The sequence below is a fragment of the Dreissena polymorpha genome, chromosome 12, assembly GCF_020536995.1.
Source record: "Dreissena polymorpha isolate Duluth1 chromosome 12, UMN_Dpol_1.0, whole genome shotgun sequence".
Taxonomy (NCBI): domain Eukaryota; kingdom Metazoa; phylum Mollusca; class Bivalvia; order Myida; family Dreissenidae; genus Dreissena; species Dreissena polymorpha.
The window spans coordinates 18,687,086-18,705,820 of NC_068366.1; the positions used below are offsets into that span (position 1 = coordinate 18,687,086).

The following is an 18,735-nucleotide window of genomic DNA, read 5'->3' on the forward strand; positions in this document are numbered from 1 at the left end:
TTGCTTCTATATTTTTACTTTCGCAAGGGCTACACAAAAAGTCCTTCACTAAATCTGAAGATTTATGAACTGAATCTACAGAAGTTGCCATTTTCAAAGGGCGTTGAGAACTGTCTTCTATGTAAAAGTTGTGAATTCACTATTATTTTGACTACTTTTATGAAATACAATTCGTGATAACAAAACCAGAATGTGTTGCAAATTGACAGGCACAGTTTTCAGTAAGTATTATACACAATGTCCTGAAATTTAAACTGGTAAAGTCTGCTTTATGTTGGCTGTTAAAGCTTACAACCCACTTTAAATACACATTTAAGTACAACGTCCATAGTCAAGTCACAAGACCATCGTGTACATAGATAACATTTAAAAATTTGCAGATAACAGTGATACGAACCATTTTCAGAAAATGGTCTAAACTTACTACATATATTCAGTTAAAGGGACTCCTTGGCAGATTTTGATATTGAAATAAAAAGTTGTTTAATGTAAATTTTAACAATTGTCTAATATTAAAAATATAATATCAGGAGTAGTCTTAACTTATTAAAAAAGCAAGTAAAAAAAGGTTGAAACAAAATATTGACTCGCCCAGGATTAAGGAAGCAAAATCTAACACGCTTCAACAACAGCATTGAGGCTTTAATACTTTACTCCAAAATTAAACAGTACGTTAGTTATATACACATTTTCCAAGCGTTCAGTAAAGGTGTAACAAAGGCTCTTTAATGTTTGCTAATCACTTGATAATTATTCATAAATACTTAACACTCTTTCATGTGACAGAATTGCTTGATAATTATCCATAAATGTTCCATTTTTATGCCGCTAAAGGGTGGCATATAGTTTTTTAACTGTCCGTCAGTCCGTCCGTCTGTCTGTCTGTCAGAAAACTTTAACATTGGTTATAACTTTTGCAATATTGAAGATAGCAACTTGATATATGGCATGCATGTGTATCTCATGGAGCTGCACATTTTGAGTGGTGAAAGGTCAAGGTCATCCTCCAAGGTCAAAGGTCAAATATATGGTTTCAAAGCAGCGCAGAAGGGGGCATTGTGTTTCTGACAAACACATCTCTTGTTCCCAGTGCAAAGCTCATATTTGAATGCTCTCTTTTTATCCCCCGCCATAGGAGGAGGGATATTGTTTTGGTGTTGTCCATCTGTCCTTCCATCCGTCTTTCCGTCCGTCCGTTCGGAGCCATATCTTAAAAGTGCTTTGGCGGATTTCATTGAAACTTGGTATGTGTATATATATGGATAATAGGATGATACACGCAAAATGGCATTGAACACCATCTGTTAATAACAGAGTTATGGCCCTTTGTATCTTGAAAAAATGCTTTTTTGTGTGTCCGGAGCCATATCTTGGACGTGCTTTGGCGGATTTCATTGAAACTTGGTATGAGTTTCCAGAAGCATATTGGCGGGGAATATCAATTCAACGAATTTGCTTGTTCATAGATAAACTGCCAGCCAACTTTTCCGCTGCTCTGGAGATGGAGGAGGAGAAGCTACGACCCAGAATGGAGGCGTACCGAGATGTTGCCGAGGAGCAGCCACCTGACCTGCAGGATGCTGTGAAGGTTATACAGAAAACAAGGACAGCCAATGCAGAGGTGAGTGCATGTATGTGCACCGAACCAGAACAAAAATGTGAGTAAAGGGTTGTCCCAGATGAGCCTGTGCAGTCTAAGACAAGACTTCCATTAAACTAAAATAAAACCATAAAAGCAGAAAATGTTTTCCCTGATAAGCCTGGGCTGGCTGCACAAGCTTTCCAGGACGACACTTTACGCACATGCTAAAAGCCCAGTTGGCACAAATCTTAACTTAATTTGAATGTTGACCATTTTTTCACGTTCGAATAGATTTTACTGGACTCTTTGAGTTAAAAGTGTGTCTGATGAATTGATTAGGCTTAATTGGTCTATTAAGTTAAGTACAATGGTTTTGGGATATCCATGTTTATTTTTGTATGTGTAAATCTAACGATAACGATGACAGTTTTGGCTAGATGTGTATACAGTTTCTTGGATGGGAGAATAGATAAACAGCTGTTGATTGACCTTCAAAGCATAATTTTTAGCTCGGCTATTTTCGTAGAAAACCCGAGGTATTGTCATAGCCAGCTCGTCGTGTTGTGTCGTGTCCGTCGTTGTGTCCACCGTCTGTGTCGTGCTAAAACCATAACATTTTGCTAAGGTTTTGAACAATGGCTCTAAAATCAAAGTGCTTCCACCTACAACTTTTAAACTTTATATGTGGCTGCACCTTGAGGAGTTCTATACGCCACACCCATGTTTGGGTCACTAGGTCAAAGGTCAAGGTCACTGTGACCTCTAAAAAAAAAAATAATCTGACAAGCTTTCATTTCTTCAAAAATGCACCCGCAGCCGAGCGTGGCACCCGTTATGCAGTGCTCTTGATAAATTTCCATTTATTAATAACTTAATCTAAATTCTTCATCTTTATTGTATACTTTCTGGTGGTTTATCGGGAAATTTCAATGAATTTAAACTGATAATTCACTGTTTCAAACAGTGAAAATTAACAGTACAAATTATCGACAATTTTCACTGTTTTCCTGTGAAATGACGTCATTTTTGGACGAAATGATGTCATTATTCCAGCGAAATTCTCCAGCTTAACTCTTTTTTAATGTTAATAAACTATGAAAAAAGCATAAAATAGAAAAAACTTTTTGTCAATTTGGTTAAATATTAAATTTAATTCACTCATGGTCATAAAAACATAAATATTTACACAAGTGGTGCTAATATGATTTTCTATTTTCACTCGTGAATTAAAATCGTTATTCCACCGAATTCAACAAATATCCTCTATATAGTAATATAAACTAACAGTACAGACAAACCAATCCAAATATTTTACTCGTTTTAGTGGTGTCTGAATGTTCTATATATGTCAATACTTTGACACGCTATGAAATGATACACGGTCTGATAGCCGGTGGCTGCTATGATATCACTGGGTGTCACTTCAGGTGAAACTATCCAGAGGCTGATGCAAAAAGACTTGAAGTTTCTCATCTCCATCACCTCCTAGATGTTGTTGATTTGTGTTGATCCTCTTAACAATAAAATCAAATTGCCAACAAATGTTTGAGTCCAAAGTCTTATATTGTATGATAAATAAAAAAAAATTAAGATCAAACAAAAATGCCAGATTTTATAGTTCCACAAATTTCATGTCAAGGAAAAAAATCTACAGTAGATCTATGCTAGTGTAAGCTCTCTTAACTCTTTTGTGTTGGTGAACAGCCGAGGTTGTCTGCCCCTGCCAACAAGGACTGGATCCTGCAGTACGCAGGCCAGGAGTCGGACTCGGGGCCGGACAGTCTACAGGAGGAGGAACCAGACTGTGACCCTGTAAGTTTTGGGACAGTTAATTTGACATCTGTTATAGCAAATCTGCCCATCCACTAAGGAGGGGATATATGGGTGATGAGAATATTAAAACTCAAGAAATATTATCAGGTGAGACATTTGTGTTAACATCCGAAAGGCTTTTATTCAATCCAAGTCTAAGTCACCCATTGCTAATAAAAGACAGGCCAAAACATGCAAGCACAAAATTAGCATTTAATGGTAAAAGCTGTGTGAGATCACTGCTATTGAAATGGTAAATGCCAAACATTGCGGTTTAAAGTATTAGAAAGTGTGCCAAACCTCACACCTAGCTCTATTTAACTCTTTCCCACTCAGAGGCAAAGTGGAAATTGCTATGTGCAAACAGCATAAAACCAGAACAGCCTGCGAGTAACTCGCAGTCTGTTCAGGTTTTATGCTGTTTGCTGCTCATCAGTATCTAATGGTTGGAAATGAAGCCTTTAAAATTGTAGTCTAGTAAGAAAGGTCTTCAATAAAATATAACTTTCTAAGAGACTACAAACACATTGAAATGCGTATCTAAGTGGGAAAGGGTAAAAGGGAAGATACTGAAGACACTCTGCAGAAAATGTTATAAATTTGTGTAGGGAACTTCTACTTTATAAAGCAATTAAATGTAAACTTACAATATGTCATCACCATAAAAATTATGGAAGTCTTTTTTCATCACCATTGATCAGTCAATGCCCAGCATCGTGCTGTGTGTGTCTTGTGTCATCCACCTTAGCTCCTTACCAATGTAGAGGCCTTAGGGTTGGCTCACCCACTGAAAGACCACATTTGTGCTTAGTCTTAGAAAACTTCGTTAGAATGCTTATCTTAACAAAATCTAGGCCATGTTCAAATCTGGGTTAAGTGATGTAAAAAAACATTTTAACTTTTTTGCTGAACACAGTAACATGGCAATGATGTTTTTAGTTAGCAAGTTTGTCCATTGATTTAAAATAAGGAAGGTCACTCATACACATTTGTTTTATGTAGAATGAGCGTTATCTTCTCCTGACTGCTCTACTTTTGGACTGCAAGACAGAGGCGAGTGAAATCAAGAAATCTGGCAATAAGGAAAACAAGGAACAGTTGAAAGATCTGACTAAGAAAATTAAAGAATATGTCAATGGTAAGCTGCTGATATATGAGCTTCAACATGCGAAAATGGGTCTTATCTCATATGCTGCCAGCAAAGTAACAGACCAGCATGCTCTTTTTTGGAGCAATCTTGTCCTGATGAGACCAATAAACCTTGCATGAGTGATTGCAGAGGATGGTCTGGAGTCACTGCCTCAATATGCCATAAAACCCATTTTCGCATGCTGCTGATGATGTTTTCTAAACATTTTTATTTGCTTGTTAGCAAACTTTCTATTTAAAAATTTTAATATAAAGTACTGAGCGAAAAAATCATGGTTAAAGGTGTATACAAATTTTACTTCATTACTTTGTCTTACACGTAGCAGTTTCCAGCATGGATGAATTGTAAAAGATATGATCCATGAGCATGATGAGATGGAGTGTTTCACGTATGAGACAAGCCCCGTCGAGGTTCGAGGTCAAATGCTATAAATAAACCCAAAACACTTTGCCAAGCCATACTTGGTCTAACATTTATACAATTTCAAATAACTTACCAGACATGTTAAGCATGATGTGCCAGATTGTTTATAAGAGGAAATTCACTAGAATCTATGTCAGGGTGACAATTAAGTCACAGGTCAAATGAAGAAATTTCACCCTAGCTTTTGATCAAGAGCAACTCTTGTAATGCTTTTTTAACAAAATGGCAAAAGTTATAATCCTTATGGGATGGATTGTTGCAAGAAGGACCCAGGTTCCAATCTACCAATTCAAAGTCATTAAGGTCAAAGGTCAGGTATAAGAAATTCAACATCAGCATTTGTCTGAAGCATGATGTTGTTAAGCATGGGTTTATAGGTCCAATGGCCAATTTATTGTCTAAAAAGCAGTATGCAAATCAAACCTTTATACTTTATTTAAAGCACCTCAATGGATTCTCATATAACTTGAAAAAATTAACAACATAACATCAATTGAGATTTTTTGAAGATTTACCTATAAAAAGGAATTGTTATTATCTTTTTACTTTGGCTCTTTTGCTAATGTGATTTTTTTAAACATACATATTTTATTTTAGAAATGAACACCATAGAGCAGAATCCACTTTTCAACCCCTTAATCAAGCTACGAGATGTTGACACATCGACATCACAGCTACGGGATGGAGGCACATCAGCTGGCCAGTCAATTAAATCAGAAGATCTCAACGTTAAGTCACATGACCAGGTAGTTATGTCACATGACCAGTCAGGTGGCCTATCATGTGACCCTTCCCACAAGTCAGATAATGAAGAAGAAATGGGCCTTTCACTTTTCCAAAGTTCTGAAAAAGATCCACCACCAAAAGGCAAGGATGGTTCAAATTATTTATCATATACATGTTTCTCCGACTCTATAGCTACGAATGGTTGATTATATAGGTACGTGTCCTTTAAATATCATAGGCACTTCTTACGGTATGCCTCTAGTCGGACAGATGGTCACTGTTAAAAATTCATTCCAGAAATGTATTTTCTTTAAAACCATGTATTGTTTTAGTTTGAAGTAAATAAATACCACTTGAAAATTATACACTGTGTTCCCTATCTAATTGGTATATTACGTGACTTTCTGCAGTTAAATGATTAAAAAATAATATTTTACAAAGTGTGTGGGGATAGTGGGCAAACATGCTTAACAAATTTCTGTTGTTTTAAAAAAAAGCAGTAAAGGTTGTTAAAGATGTTCGGAATTTTGAGTACACGAGGCAGCAGTGGACTGGTAAATCCCCAAAGCAGTTCCTTATAGACTGGGTGAGAAAACATCTCCCAAACAGCCCTCCTCCAAAGTTTGAGAAGCGAAACCATGGAGGATACGCCTACAAATCCATGTACGGTTTTCTGGGTAAAATTGCTTGTTTGTTTATATGCCCCCAATTTATGTGGGAAGGCATATATCGAGGGGTAAGGGCCAGAACGTGATAACTGCAGTTTTGAAGGAAAATCGGGTTTTGCAAAAGAAATATGTAATATTTACTGCCGCATCTTTTGCACTCAAAACCAGGCTTATATTCAGTCATTTAACATAATTATTGTATAGAACTCCATTGCACTAAGTGTTATGGAGTATTTTTGTATTATGCCAGAACGTTATATATCCATTCCTGATAGAACCAGACTGTAGTAAATGCACTTGATACAATCTGGCTGGAAAAAAATAAATGAAAATGAGACAGAAAGTAGGAACCAAAATGATATAAGTGCACTTGTATATAAATAGAAAATAAACATACAAGGATTTTTCAGAGGCGTAATGTAATAAGTACACTTATGCCTGTTTAGATTAATATGTAAGGCAACACTTGCAGTGTGATAATGTTTCAAGTGCCTATACCTAATTATCTGATAACACCTAAGTATCATGTTAAACAATTAAACAAGATAGCAGATGTTTTGTCTTGTACCTGGAATGGAATGTGAACATAAAAGCTTATGTTTTCATCAAGTAAGGAAGGCAATGTATTAAATAATAGGTGAGTATTGATTTAGTTCTTCAATTATTTAGTAGTTTTTACTTCATTATTTTGTATAGTAAATGTAAATTAAGTAAATCATGTTATTAGAGCCTATCATTTTCTTCGAAATGAATAAAGTTTGTTATTACAGATTGATATTAAAATATTCTTAATTTACGATTAGATAATTATTAAAATATATTTGCAGAAATAATGCAAAATTTACACTGAAAAGAAAACGCAAGGCACAGCCAGAAAAGTGGAAGAAAAATATTAGAAAGAAACGACGCATGCTTGGACTACAGTACACAAATACAAAAGGGAAGACTGTTGAAGCAAAGCGGCTATTATATGCTCGTTGCAACTGCAGATATAAATGTAGAAAAATCTTCACACATGAGCAAAGAGATGCAGTTTTTCAAAACTACTGGAATATTGGATCCTACGAACGCCAAAAGGACTTTTTATGTTCCAATGTGAAGGAAAACACTCCTGAGAGAGTTCGTTCAAGTGCAAAGAAGAGACGTGTGTGTTCAAGAAGCTTCTACCTTGACAATAAGCGAGTCTGTAAAGATTTTTTTCTTAGAACGTTAAATATTGGCAATAGAAACGGCTTTGAAGTCCTCATTCACTGGAATATTTGCTGCATTTGACAAAAGAGGGAAACATACACCACACAATAATACCCCAGAAGCAGTGATTAACCAGGTTAGACAGCATATTAAATCTTTCCCTACGGTTGAGGCCCACTATACAAGGCAAGACACAATAAGAAAATTTCTTAGAAGTGATCTTAATATCACATAGATGTATAGGTTATATAAAGAGAAGTGTGTAGCAGAGAAAAAGAAAGCTGTCAGTGCATCAAAGTACAGAACAGTATTCTGTGAGGAATATAATTATTCATTTCATGTACCTAAAAAAGATCAATGTCAAACATGTGTCGTATACCACCAGAAAGAGACAGATGGTGAATTAACAGAAACCATCAAACAGGACTACGAAGAGCACATTAAAAGAAAGTTAAAAGCAAGAGCTGAGAAATAAAACGACAAAACTAAACCCAAAGAAGAAATCATACTGTGTTGCTACTTTTGACTTGGAAGCGGTGTTCCGTGTTGACTTGTCAGTCAAGTCTACTATAAGCGGAAACTAAGTTGTTTCAATTTGTCGTTCTATTCTTTGGCAGATGCAAGTGTGACTTGCTACCTGTGGAATGAAACCGAAGGCAACAGGGGATTGTGTGAGATAGGAACTTGCATACAGACTTACATACAGTAATTGCCAGTGACAAAAAAACATCTGTGCCTTTACTCAGATTGTTGTTCAGGACAGAATTGAAACAGGTTCATTTCATCAGCTTTGCTACAAGCCATCAGTAAAAGTCCTAGTTTAGAAACAATCGATCAAAAATTTCTAGAAACAGGACACACTCAGATGGAGAGTGATTCGGTGCATGCAGCAGTAGAAAATGCTAAGAGGCGTACTTCAGTCTTTGTTCCAAGCAAATGGGACACAATCGTTAGATTGGCTCGGAAGAAAAAATCTTATACAGTTGTGCCTATGAAACACTATGACTTCCATAATTTAAAGTGTCTGGCAAAGTCTGTATTTCCACAAAATATCATTGATCTTGAAGGAAGAAGAATTCAATGGATGAAAGTTAAGTGGCTCCAATTTCGAAAAGCAGACATAAGCAATATTTATTTCAAGCATGACTTTGACGAGGAATTCCAGTGCATAAAAATCAAACAGTCATGAAAAGGTATTTCTCTCAGTTCAAAGCTACCACGACTGTATACTGAGAAACTGCCAATAGCAACTGCTAAAAAGAAAGATTTAATTTCTTTGTGTAGAAATGGAACAATACCCTCGGAGTATCACAAATACTACGAAGACATACCAGATGACAAAAATGTGAGAGACTGCTTACCAGATCCTGACGCACTGGAAAGTAATAGAGACTCAGACCCAGAGTAAGGATCAGCTTGATTGAGATTTGTTACAATACATGCATAGGTGTTGTATTCAGTGGACAGTTGAAATCAGTAGACAGTTAAATTGGTACAAAAGAAACAGTAAAATGTATAGTGACAGAGGTCTCTTCATAAACAATATTTACAGAGAGGACTATATGAAAGTTTTGTTTGACAATAAATGTTACTTGTGACATTTTTAGTGTTTACCCAGTATACAATTCAGTGAAATTCTTATTCTTAGTACACTTAAACCATTTTCTATAGCATGCACATGTGCAAAGTGTTTTCTGCTAGTTTTCAGTAAGTGCACTTAAAACTATATAAACACAGATAATCAGACATAAGTTCAGGTGCATTTGTAAACAAGTGCACTTATTGCGTTTATACACTAAATGGCTGGACAGACTAGTTTCATGCCAATAAGATATAAGTACATTTTTCTTTAAAACACCATTTTGTATTTAACCCTGCTTATTCTAAATTTTAGTGTATTATCTTATGAGTATTTGCTAGTATATAATCAATTTATCATATACCTATCTTATTTCAAATAAAATATATTAATACTCAAAACCTTATTTTTGATTTTCCCAAAAGTGTGCAAAAGTGCACTTATCACGTTCTGGCCCTTACCCCTCGATATATTTTACATTGTCTTTCTGACCTTCTTGCTGTTATTCCATCTGTCAGTCTTTTTTTTCACCATGCGCAACTAACAAATCATAGGTGCTATAGGGAGGCAAACATATAAACCAGCATATAAAATTGCTCTTCTTCATTTTCGGTCCTGAGGTTTTCAATACAACCAGTTTAAGGACTCCTTTTTATACAAAAAAATACAGTGTTGCCAAAAAATTACAGTGTTGCATGTGTGTCATGCATGTTTACCAGGGTGTAAACCATGCACACATCCATATTTTGCTTAAAATCATTTTGTAACAAACAGAGTTTTTGCCCATTTTAATAAAAAAATTGTGGTGTGAGTTTTGTTCCGGTTCATTGATTTTGGGCGAAATTATGGGCCTTGGACTTATTTCACAGAGGTTTTTTACGCAATGCTTTCAGATATAGAGCTGATATTTGGTATGTGGGTCTACCTACATGACCTACAGATGAAGTGTGAGTTGCCTTCCAGTCCAATGATTTTTGGCAAAGTTATGGGAGTTGGACTTTGAAATTTTCTCTATAATAACCGTTTTTGGGAGGGTTTTTATAAAACGCTTTTAGATATTGAGATGATTTTTGGTATGTGAGTCTACCTACATGACTAACAGATGAAGTGTAAGTTTTAATCCAGTCCATTGATTTTTGACATAGTTATGGGCCTTGGACTTAGGAATTTTCTTTAAAATAACACTATGGAATGTTTTCCATAACACTTTCAGATACTATCCAAGGCAATCAACTTTGTCAAATATCAATGGACCGAAACTGTCTCGTGATGTTTCAATTGGAATGTAACTACTGTGTACCAATAAAGTGCAGTAGGTGGTATTTGGGTTCACAAACGCAGGTCTTGTTTTACTAGTGTTGCAAGTAAATCTTAAAGTGGTGCTGCTAATTGCTGAAATTTTACAAACATATTAACCAGTGAATAAACTTGCTCTTCTTTATATTTTGGTTCAGTTTTTCTTGACATAAGTGTAGTATTCAGACAAATACAGAATGTGGGGGCATCCATGTCTTACTGACACATTCTGAGTTTTAATCAATGACGTTTGATAGTGTACACATCTAATGCCTGCAAGTTTGATGAGAATATATGAAATAATTGTACACAAAGCGTACATATTCAAACTTGCTTTAACTAAGGAGAAAGTGGGTAATGTTTTTAAACATAAAGAGAGTTGTATCTTAACCTTTACTGGGTTTGAATAGAATTGAATAGGACTGCGGACTGCACAGGCTAGTCTTGGACGACTCTTTCTCGCACATGCATTAAACCCCTTTTCACAGAGCACTGCTCATTAATTTATATGTGAAATACTTTTTTTCATCCACATGGGTTTACCCATTCATTAGTTATTTGCACTTGAATACAGCTAACACAGTGACGTGGAGCTCTCATTCAAGTTTGTGACCAAGATCTAGTTATTACAAGTTGTGAATTTTTCCCACAGTGTTCGTGTTGAGCGCAAGAAAGAGGGGACTCTGGAGCTCTGTCCTGACATTCTCTGTGGCACTGTTCAGAATGCTGAGCACCTGGCAGCCACCCTGGCACTATACCACCTGTGTAAAGGTAGGCAGAAATCTATACCCCCTGTGTAAAGGTAGGCAGAACTCTATACCACCTGTGTAAAGATAGGCAGAAATCTATACCATCTGTGTAAAGGTAGGCAGAAATCTATACCACCTGTGTAAAGGTAGGCAGAATTCTATACCACCTGTATAAAGGTAGGCAGACATCTATACCACCTGTGTAAAGGTAGGCAGCAGTCTATACCACCTGTGTAAAGGTAGGCAGCAGTCTATACCACCTGTGTAAAGGTAGGCAGAAATCTCTACCACCTGTGTAAAGGAAGGTAGAAACCTTAACCACCTGTGTAAAGGTAGGCAGAAATCTAAACCACCTGAATAAAGGTTGGCAGAAATTTATACCACCTGTATAAAGGTAGGCAGAAACCTTTACCACCTGTGTAAAGATAGGCAAAAATCTATACCACCTGTGTAAAAGTAGGCAGAAATCTATACCACCTGTGTAAGGGTAGGCATAAATCTATACCACCTGTGTACAGGTAGGCAGAAATCTATACCACCTGTGTAAAGGTAGGCAGAAATCTAATCCAACTGTATAAAGGTAGGCAGAAACCTTTACCAACTGTGTAAAGGTTGGCAGAAATCTATACCACCTGTGTAAAGGTAGGCAGAAATCTATACCACCTGTGTAAAGGTAGGCAGAAATCAAACCACCTGTATAAAGGAAGGCAGAAATCTATACCACCTGTGAAAAGGTAGGCAGAAATCTATACCACCTGTGTAAATGTAGGCAGAAATCTATACCACCTGTGTAAAGGTAGGCAGACACCTTTAACACCTGTGTAAAGGTAGGCAGAAATATATACCACCTGTGTAAAGATACGCAGAAATATATACCACCTGTGTAAAGGTTGGCAGAAATCAAAACCATAGTTGTACATGTAGACAGAAATCTGAACCACCTGTGTAACGGTAGGCAGAAATCTATACCACCTGTATAAAGGTAGGTAGAAACCTTTACCACCTGTGTTAAGGTAGGCAGAAATCTATACCACCTGTGTAAAGATAGGCAGAAATCTATACCACCTGTATAAAGGTAGGCTGAAATCTATACCACCTTTGTAAATATAGGCAGAAATCTATACCACCTGTGTAAAGGTAGGCAAAAAATCTATACTCTATACCACCTGTATAAATGTAGACAGAATCCTATACCACCTGTGTAAAGGTAGGCCGAAACATACACTTTCTGTTTCAAGGTAGACAGAATCCTATACCACCTGTGTAAATGTAGACAGAATCCTATACCACCTGTGTAAATGTAGGCAGAAACATAAACCATCTGTGTTTATAGTAGGCTGAAACCTTAGCAACCTGTGTAAATGTAGGAAGAAGTTAGAGAAGCATGCGTTGGAAATATATCTTATATTTGGAAGTTAACATAATACAAATGTACTTGTCAGTTTTGCACTCTTATAACCAGTTGTATAAAAATAAATGTTTGAAGTATTATTCAACTACACCTAGTGCAACTTTGAACAAATTGATAACACTTTATTTATTATTTTCCTTGAACAAATTATGCAGGTGATTAAAATTGCTTCAACTTGAAACATTGATTCCATAAGTTTTGTTTGGCCCAAAATACACAGAGTTTTATACAGTTATCGGGACAGAAATTCAAAATTTGCCTCCATAAATTTACAAATTTTAGGAAGCCATGGTAAAGTAAGCACAGCAGGTGACAAGCTTTTGCCAATTTCAATCTGTCCTGGGAAAGGATTATAAGGGCGTTGTCCACCTGTCATGTTAATGAATAACACATTTGAGCTGTGCTCTGTGAAAAGGGCGTTTAATGCCTGTGCGTATAAAAGTGTCATCCCAGATTAGCCTGTGCAGTCCCCACAAGCTAATCAGGGACAACACTTTCCGCCAAAACTGGAGTTTTGCTAAGAAGAGACTTTTTCAAACGGAATTATCATAAAAGCAGAAAGTGTCGTCCTGGTAAGACTGAGCGGACTGCACAGGCTAATCTGGGATGACACGTTACGCACAGGCATTAAACCCTCTTACACAGAGCACGGCTCATTTATATAGCACTCTTCATAATGGATCTTACCGGTAGTTCAATACTGCTTGAAGTTATTGTGATCCCGGTAGGGTGGCATATAGCATTTGAATTGTCTGACCGTCCATCTGTCCGTCCGAAAACTTTAACATTGGCCATAACTTTTGCAAAAGTAAAAAAATACAATCCAAGGGAAATAATAAGCTTTAAAAGGGAGATATTTTATAAACCTGCTAAATGATAAATTGAAATTTTATTTCAAAGTGGCGCAGTAGGGGGCATTGTGTTTCTGACAAACACATCTCTTGTTTTCTAATATGTTATTGTTTTAACTACATCATTCATGTTACTCGCAGTATGTTCAGTTTTTATGCTCCCCGAAAATTTTCGGGGAGCATATAGTTGCCAGTTTGAAGTTCTTTCCGTACTTTCTTCCTTCCGTCACACTTTTGTTACCGTTTCTCATAGCACCTTCAATACTTTACCGATCTCTTTCATATTTGGCATGTAGGTACCTTGCATTGACCTTTACCTTTTGATGAGGTTTGAGGTCACTGGGTCAAGGTCAAGGTCACCGAGGCTAATAATAATATACTTTTTCCGTCACACTTTTGTTACAGTTTCTCATAGCACCTTCAATACTTTACTGATCTCTTTCATATTTGGCATGAAGGTACCTTGCATGGACCTCTACCTTTTGATGAGGTTTGAGGTCACTGGGGTCAAGGTCAAGGTCACCGAGGCTAATAACATACTGTTTCTCATAGCACCTTCAATACTTTACTGATCTCTTTCATATTTGGAATGTAGGTACCTTGCATGGTCCTCTACCTTTTGATGAGATTTGAGGTCACTGGGGTCAAGGTCAAGGTCACAGAGGCTAATAATATACTTTTTCCATCACACTTTGTTTACAGTTTCTCATAGCACCTTCAATACTTTACCGATTTCTTACATATTTGGCATGTAGGTACCTTGCATGGAACTCTACCTTTTGATGAGGATTGAGGTCACTGGGTCAAGGTCAAGGTCACCAGGCTAATAATAATACACTTTTTCCATCACACTTTTGATACCGTTTGTCGTGTCACCTTCAATACTTTACCGATTTCTTTCATATTTGGCATGTAGGTACCTTGCATGGACCTCTACCTTTTGATGAGGTTTGAGGTCACTGGGGTCAAGGTCACCGAGGCTAATAATAGAATTGTCCGTCACACTTTTTTTTACAGTTTTTCATAGTACCTTCAATACTTTACAGATCTCTATCATATTTGGCATGTAGGTACCTTGCATGGACCTCTACCTTTTGATGAGGTTTGAGGTCACTGGGGTCAAGGTCACTGAGGCTAATAATAGAAATGTCTGTCACACTTTTTTTTTAAACGGTTTTTCATAGTACCTTCAATGCTTTACCGATTTCTTTCATATTTGGCATGTAGGTACCTTGCATGGACCTCTACCTTTTGATGAGGTTTGAGGTCACTGGGGTCAAGGTCACAGAGGCTAATAATACATTTTTCCTTCACACTTTTGTTACAGTTTCTCATAGCACCTTCAATACTCTACAGATCTCTTTCATATTGGGCATGTAGGTGCCTTGCATGGACCTCTACCTTTTGATGAGGTTTGAAGTCACTGGGGTCAAGGTCACTGAGGCTAATAATAGATTTTCCTTTCACACTTTTGTTACAGTTTCTCAGAGCACCTTTAATACTTTAACAATCTCTTTCATATTTGGCATGTAGGTACCTTGCATGGACCTCTACCTTTTGATGAGGTTTGAGGTCACTGGGGTCAAGGTCACAGAGGCTAATAGAAGATTTTTTTAGGTGGTTATTAACACATAGATTGACAAAGCTCATCATCAGGGAGCATCCATCAGTTTCACTGATATTCTTGTTTATAATTAAAAACGAAGCCATACAAACTTTAATCTTGTAAGAAAGGTATAGAATTAAATTCGATTTTGCTAAAGGACTACAATCATGTTCAGGTTAATATCTGAGTGTTCAAATTGTTACCTGGGCCCGAATTCACCAACACAGTCTTAAGAATATGACAAAGCTCATCATCAGGGAGCATCCATCAGTTTCACTGATATTCTTGTTTATAATTAAAAACGAAGCCATACAAACTTTAATCTTGTAAGAAAGGTATAGAATTAAATTCGATTTTGCTAAAGGACTACAATCATGTTCAGGTTAATATCTGAGTGTTCAAATTGTTACCTGGGCCCGAATTCACCAACACAGTCTTAAGAATGAAGAATAGACTTATAACAAAGAAAAAACATTCAGTGTTTGAATATATACTGGCTTCATCTGGAGATTATTGCATTGGCAAACTGTTTAACCTGAACATTGATGCAGATAGAGGCGGTTAATGCCAAGTTTGAGTCTAAAAATTAAAGCAATTCTTGAATATTTCAATTTAAAGAATATTCTTTATTGAAAGTCTTAAATCTAAGAATTGTTTGGTAATAACATCCATGATCCCCACATGCAGGACAGGCTGTCTACCAGCTGCTGCCACCACCGTACAGAGACGTTTGGATGGAGTGGTCAGACGCCGAAAAACTGGCAGCTGAGGAGGAGAGGTCTAAGGAGAATAAGGTGATTCTGTTTGGCGTGGATAACAGTGAAATAATGTGAATGAGCCTGGCTTTGGGAAAACAGGGCTTAATGCATGTGTGTAAAGTGTCGTCCCAGATAAGCCTGTGCAGTCTGCACAGGCTAATCAGGGAAAACACTTCCGCTTTTATGGAATTTTTTGTTTAAATTGAATTGACCGATTGGCTTGATACTTCACATGTGCATTGGTCTTGGACAGTAGATGACCCCTATCGAAATTGCGGTCACTAGGTCAAAGGTCAGAGGTCAAGGCCACTGTCTCAATAAGTGTGAAAATTGTTTACTCGTACGCATTGGCCTTGGACAGAAGTTGACACCTATTGAAGTTGGGGTCACTAGGTCAAAGGTAAAGGTTAATGTCTCAATAAATGTGAAAATTCCGATCAATTACTCATGAACGAATTGACCAATTGGCTTGATACTTCACTTGTGCATTGGCCTTGGACAGTAGATGACCCCTATTAAAATTGGGGTCACTAGTTTGAAGCCCTGTTTTGGGGGGCATATGTCTCCGACCGCGTAACTCTTGTTATCATTTGTTTTCTTGTAATGTTGAAGACAGTGTGGGTGATTATGTTCAATTATCTACTGCTTTTCAAAATAATTGTTTACATTCTTTTTTCATGAAAGCAAAATGACAAAAAACAATTGTCATAGATTTCTATAAAAGAATACATTATTTTCAAACAATTAATACATGTATACAACTCATGACATAAAAAGTATTACACATATTTCTTTTTTGAATATTCATCAGTAAGAATAGCTGAAGCCCTATAAATGCTTTACATCAACAATTTGTATGTGCATGCATTTCAAACAGGCTGATTATTTCCAAAGTCAGAATGCCCAGTCTTGGTGCTTTTACTTTGATCCCAAATTACATGACCTGAATTCAGATCTTTTTGAGGACATGATTTATTAATCGAGTTTATTTGTTTGTGTAATAATTATCCTCCACCATAGGCGGAGGGATATTGTTTTGGCGTTGTTCGTCCTTCCGTCCGTCCGTCCTTCAGTCCGTCTGTCCTTCCGTCCGTCCGGCACTTTTGTGTCTGGAGCCATATCATGAAAGTGCTTTGACGGATTTCATTGAAACTTAGTATGAGTATATATATGGATAAGAGGATGATGCAAGCTAAATGGCATTGTACACCATCTGTTAATAACAGAGTTATGGTCCTTTGTATCTTGAAAAAATGCTTTTTTGTGTCCGGAGCCATATCTTGGAAGTGCTTTGGGGGATTTCATTGAAACTTGGTATGAGTATATATATGGATAAGAGGATAATGCACGCCAAATAGCATTGTACACCATTGGATAATAAAGGTGTTATGGCCCTTTGTTTCTTGAAAAAATGCTTTTTTTGTGTTTTCGGAGCCATATCTTGGAAGTGCTTTGACGGATTTCATATAAACTTGGTATGAATATATATATATGGATAAGAGGATGATGCACGTTGGCATTGTCCATCCGTACAGAAAACTTTTGTGTCCAGAAGTATATTGACGGGGAATATCAATTCAATGAATTTGCTTGTTATTTTAGAATTTGTCCAATTATTGAAAATACATTAAATTATTCAAATATATTAATATTTTTAAACATGTCCCTTAAACTTGTGGAGTAATGGTGTTTAAATAAACAGGTAATTGCCATATTCTTCAGATGATGCATTATTAATGGATTAGTTTGCACTTGCAGCCAAGAGACCAGTACCTGGCTAAGTTGTTCAGCAAGGTGCAGGTCTGTGACAAATCAGACCAGGGGTCAAAAGGTCAGTCTGGATCATGGGTCAAGGTCACAAATGAGGATGATGTCCTGGAATCCTGGGAAAACATGGAATCCAGTGAGGATAATCAGGCATGTGATATTTTTTATTTTATGAAAAAATATTATGTTGTTCATAAATATGTTACTCTTATAAACTTAAATGCATGAGTCTTTCTTGCATTTCATTTTATTATGATTTTATGTTTTTATTAAAGTGACTTCTAGTTGGTTTGTTTTTCCCTTGTCAGTTGAAATTAAAAGAATTGCAAATTAAATGATGATCATGTGCTCTTGAAAGCTCTGCCTGGTTGCTCAAAACTGTAACTAATGGCCAGTTCAGTTTATAGCTGTTTCTGGACCAAGTTATTTATGTGAGTAAACTGTTAAACCTCTAATATATGTGTTAATTGTTAACAAATTTCTTTGGTGGAATTATTTTGAAAATGATAGCATTGCTTTTAAATGTATTTTCTTTGGGTCTGAAGTTAAAAGACTGTTAATATTATTGGCATTTTAAGTTTTGAGCATCTACGCCCACTTATTTAAATTAATGGCAAGAGTTTTCTTGGCAGGATGTCCAAATGGCATCAAGAACAGTTCCAAAGCCACAGAAGAAGGCTGGTCACAAGAATGCTGCAACAAAATCGGCCAGAGACCTTTATATCAGAAACGCCTTGCAGTCAGAGTTAACAAAGGTGCGAGAACAGCTACCAGTCTATCAGCACAAGGCAGCCATCTTGGAAACCATTAGGAGGCACAGCGTGGTGCTGGTTGCCGGGGAGACAGGCAGTGGCAAGAGCACCCAGGTGCCACATTTTATACTAGAGGTACGTAGTGTTCCATGTTTACACTTAAGGTACGTTTTTTGAAAATTTAAATCTTAAATACTGTTGAGTGTGTAAGCGTCAAACAACTTTTGAATTATGTCAAGCTATGTAGGTTTCATATATTGTAGTGCTTTGTACCCTCCAGAAAAATGCAATGGGTGGGGGAAATATTTGATTCACCTCTCTTCCTATCTGCCTCTAGATACAAACTTAAAGCATCGGCTAGTTTTCATCACTTCTGTTACAAGCTCAAGTAATAACAGGAATGTGTCAGCCAGA

General features: G+C 36.7%; 1 protein-coding gene across 1 annotated transcript in view; it reads left to right on the forward strand.

Moving 5' to 3' along the window:
* Positions 1–18,735, forward strand: part of LOC127852414 (ATP-dependent RNA helicase dhx29-like) — a 62,583-nt gene that overhangs the window by 15,103 nt on the left and 28,745 nt on the right. Inside the window, exons 5-13 of the mRNA XM_052386369.1 lie at positions 1,467–1,621; positions 3,287–3,394; positions 4,397–4,532; positions 5,565–5,894; positions 6,185–6,356; positions 11,080–11,198; positions 15,732–15,838; positions 17,561–17,719; positions 18,202–18,456. Coding sequence (XP_052242329.1) covers positions 1,467–1,621; positions 3,287–3,394; positions 4,397–4,532; positions 5,565–5,894; positions 6,185–6,356; positions 11,080–11,198; positions 15,732–15,838; positions 17,561–17,719; positions 18,202–18,456 — 1,541 coding nt within the window. The remainder of the gene's footprint in view (positions 1–1,466; positions 1,622–3,286; positions 3,395–4,396; positions 4,533–5,564; positions 5,895–6,184; positions 6,357–11,079; positions 11,199–15,731; positions 15,839–17,560; positions 17,720–18,201; positions 18,457–18,735) is intronic.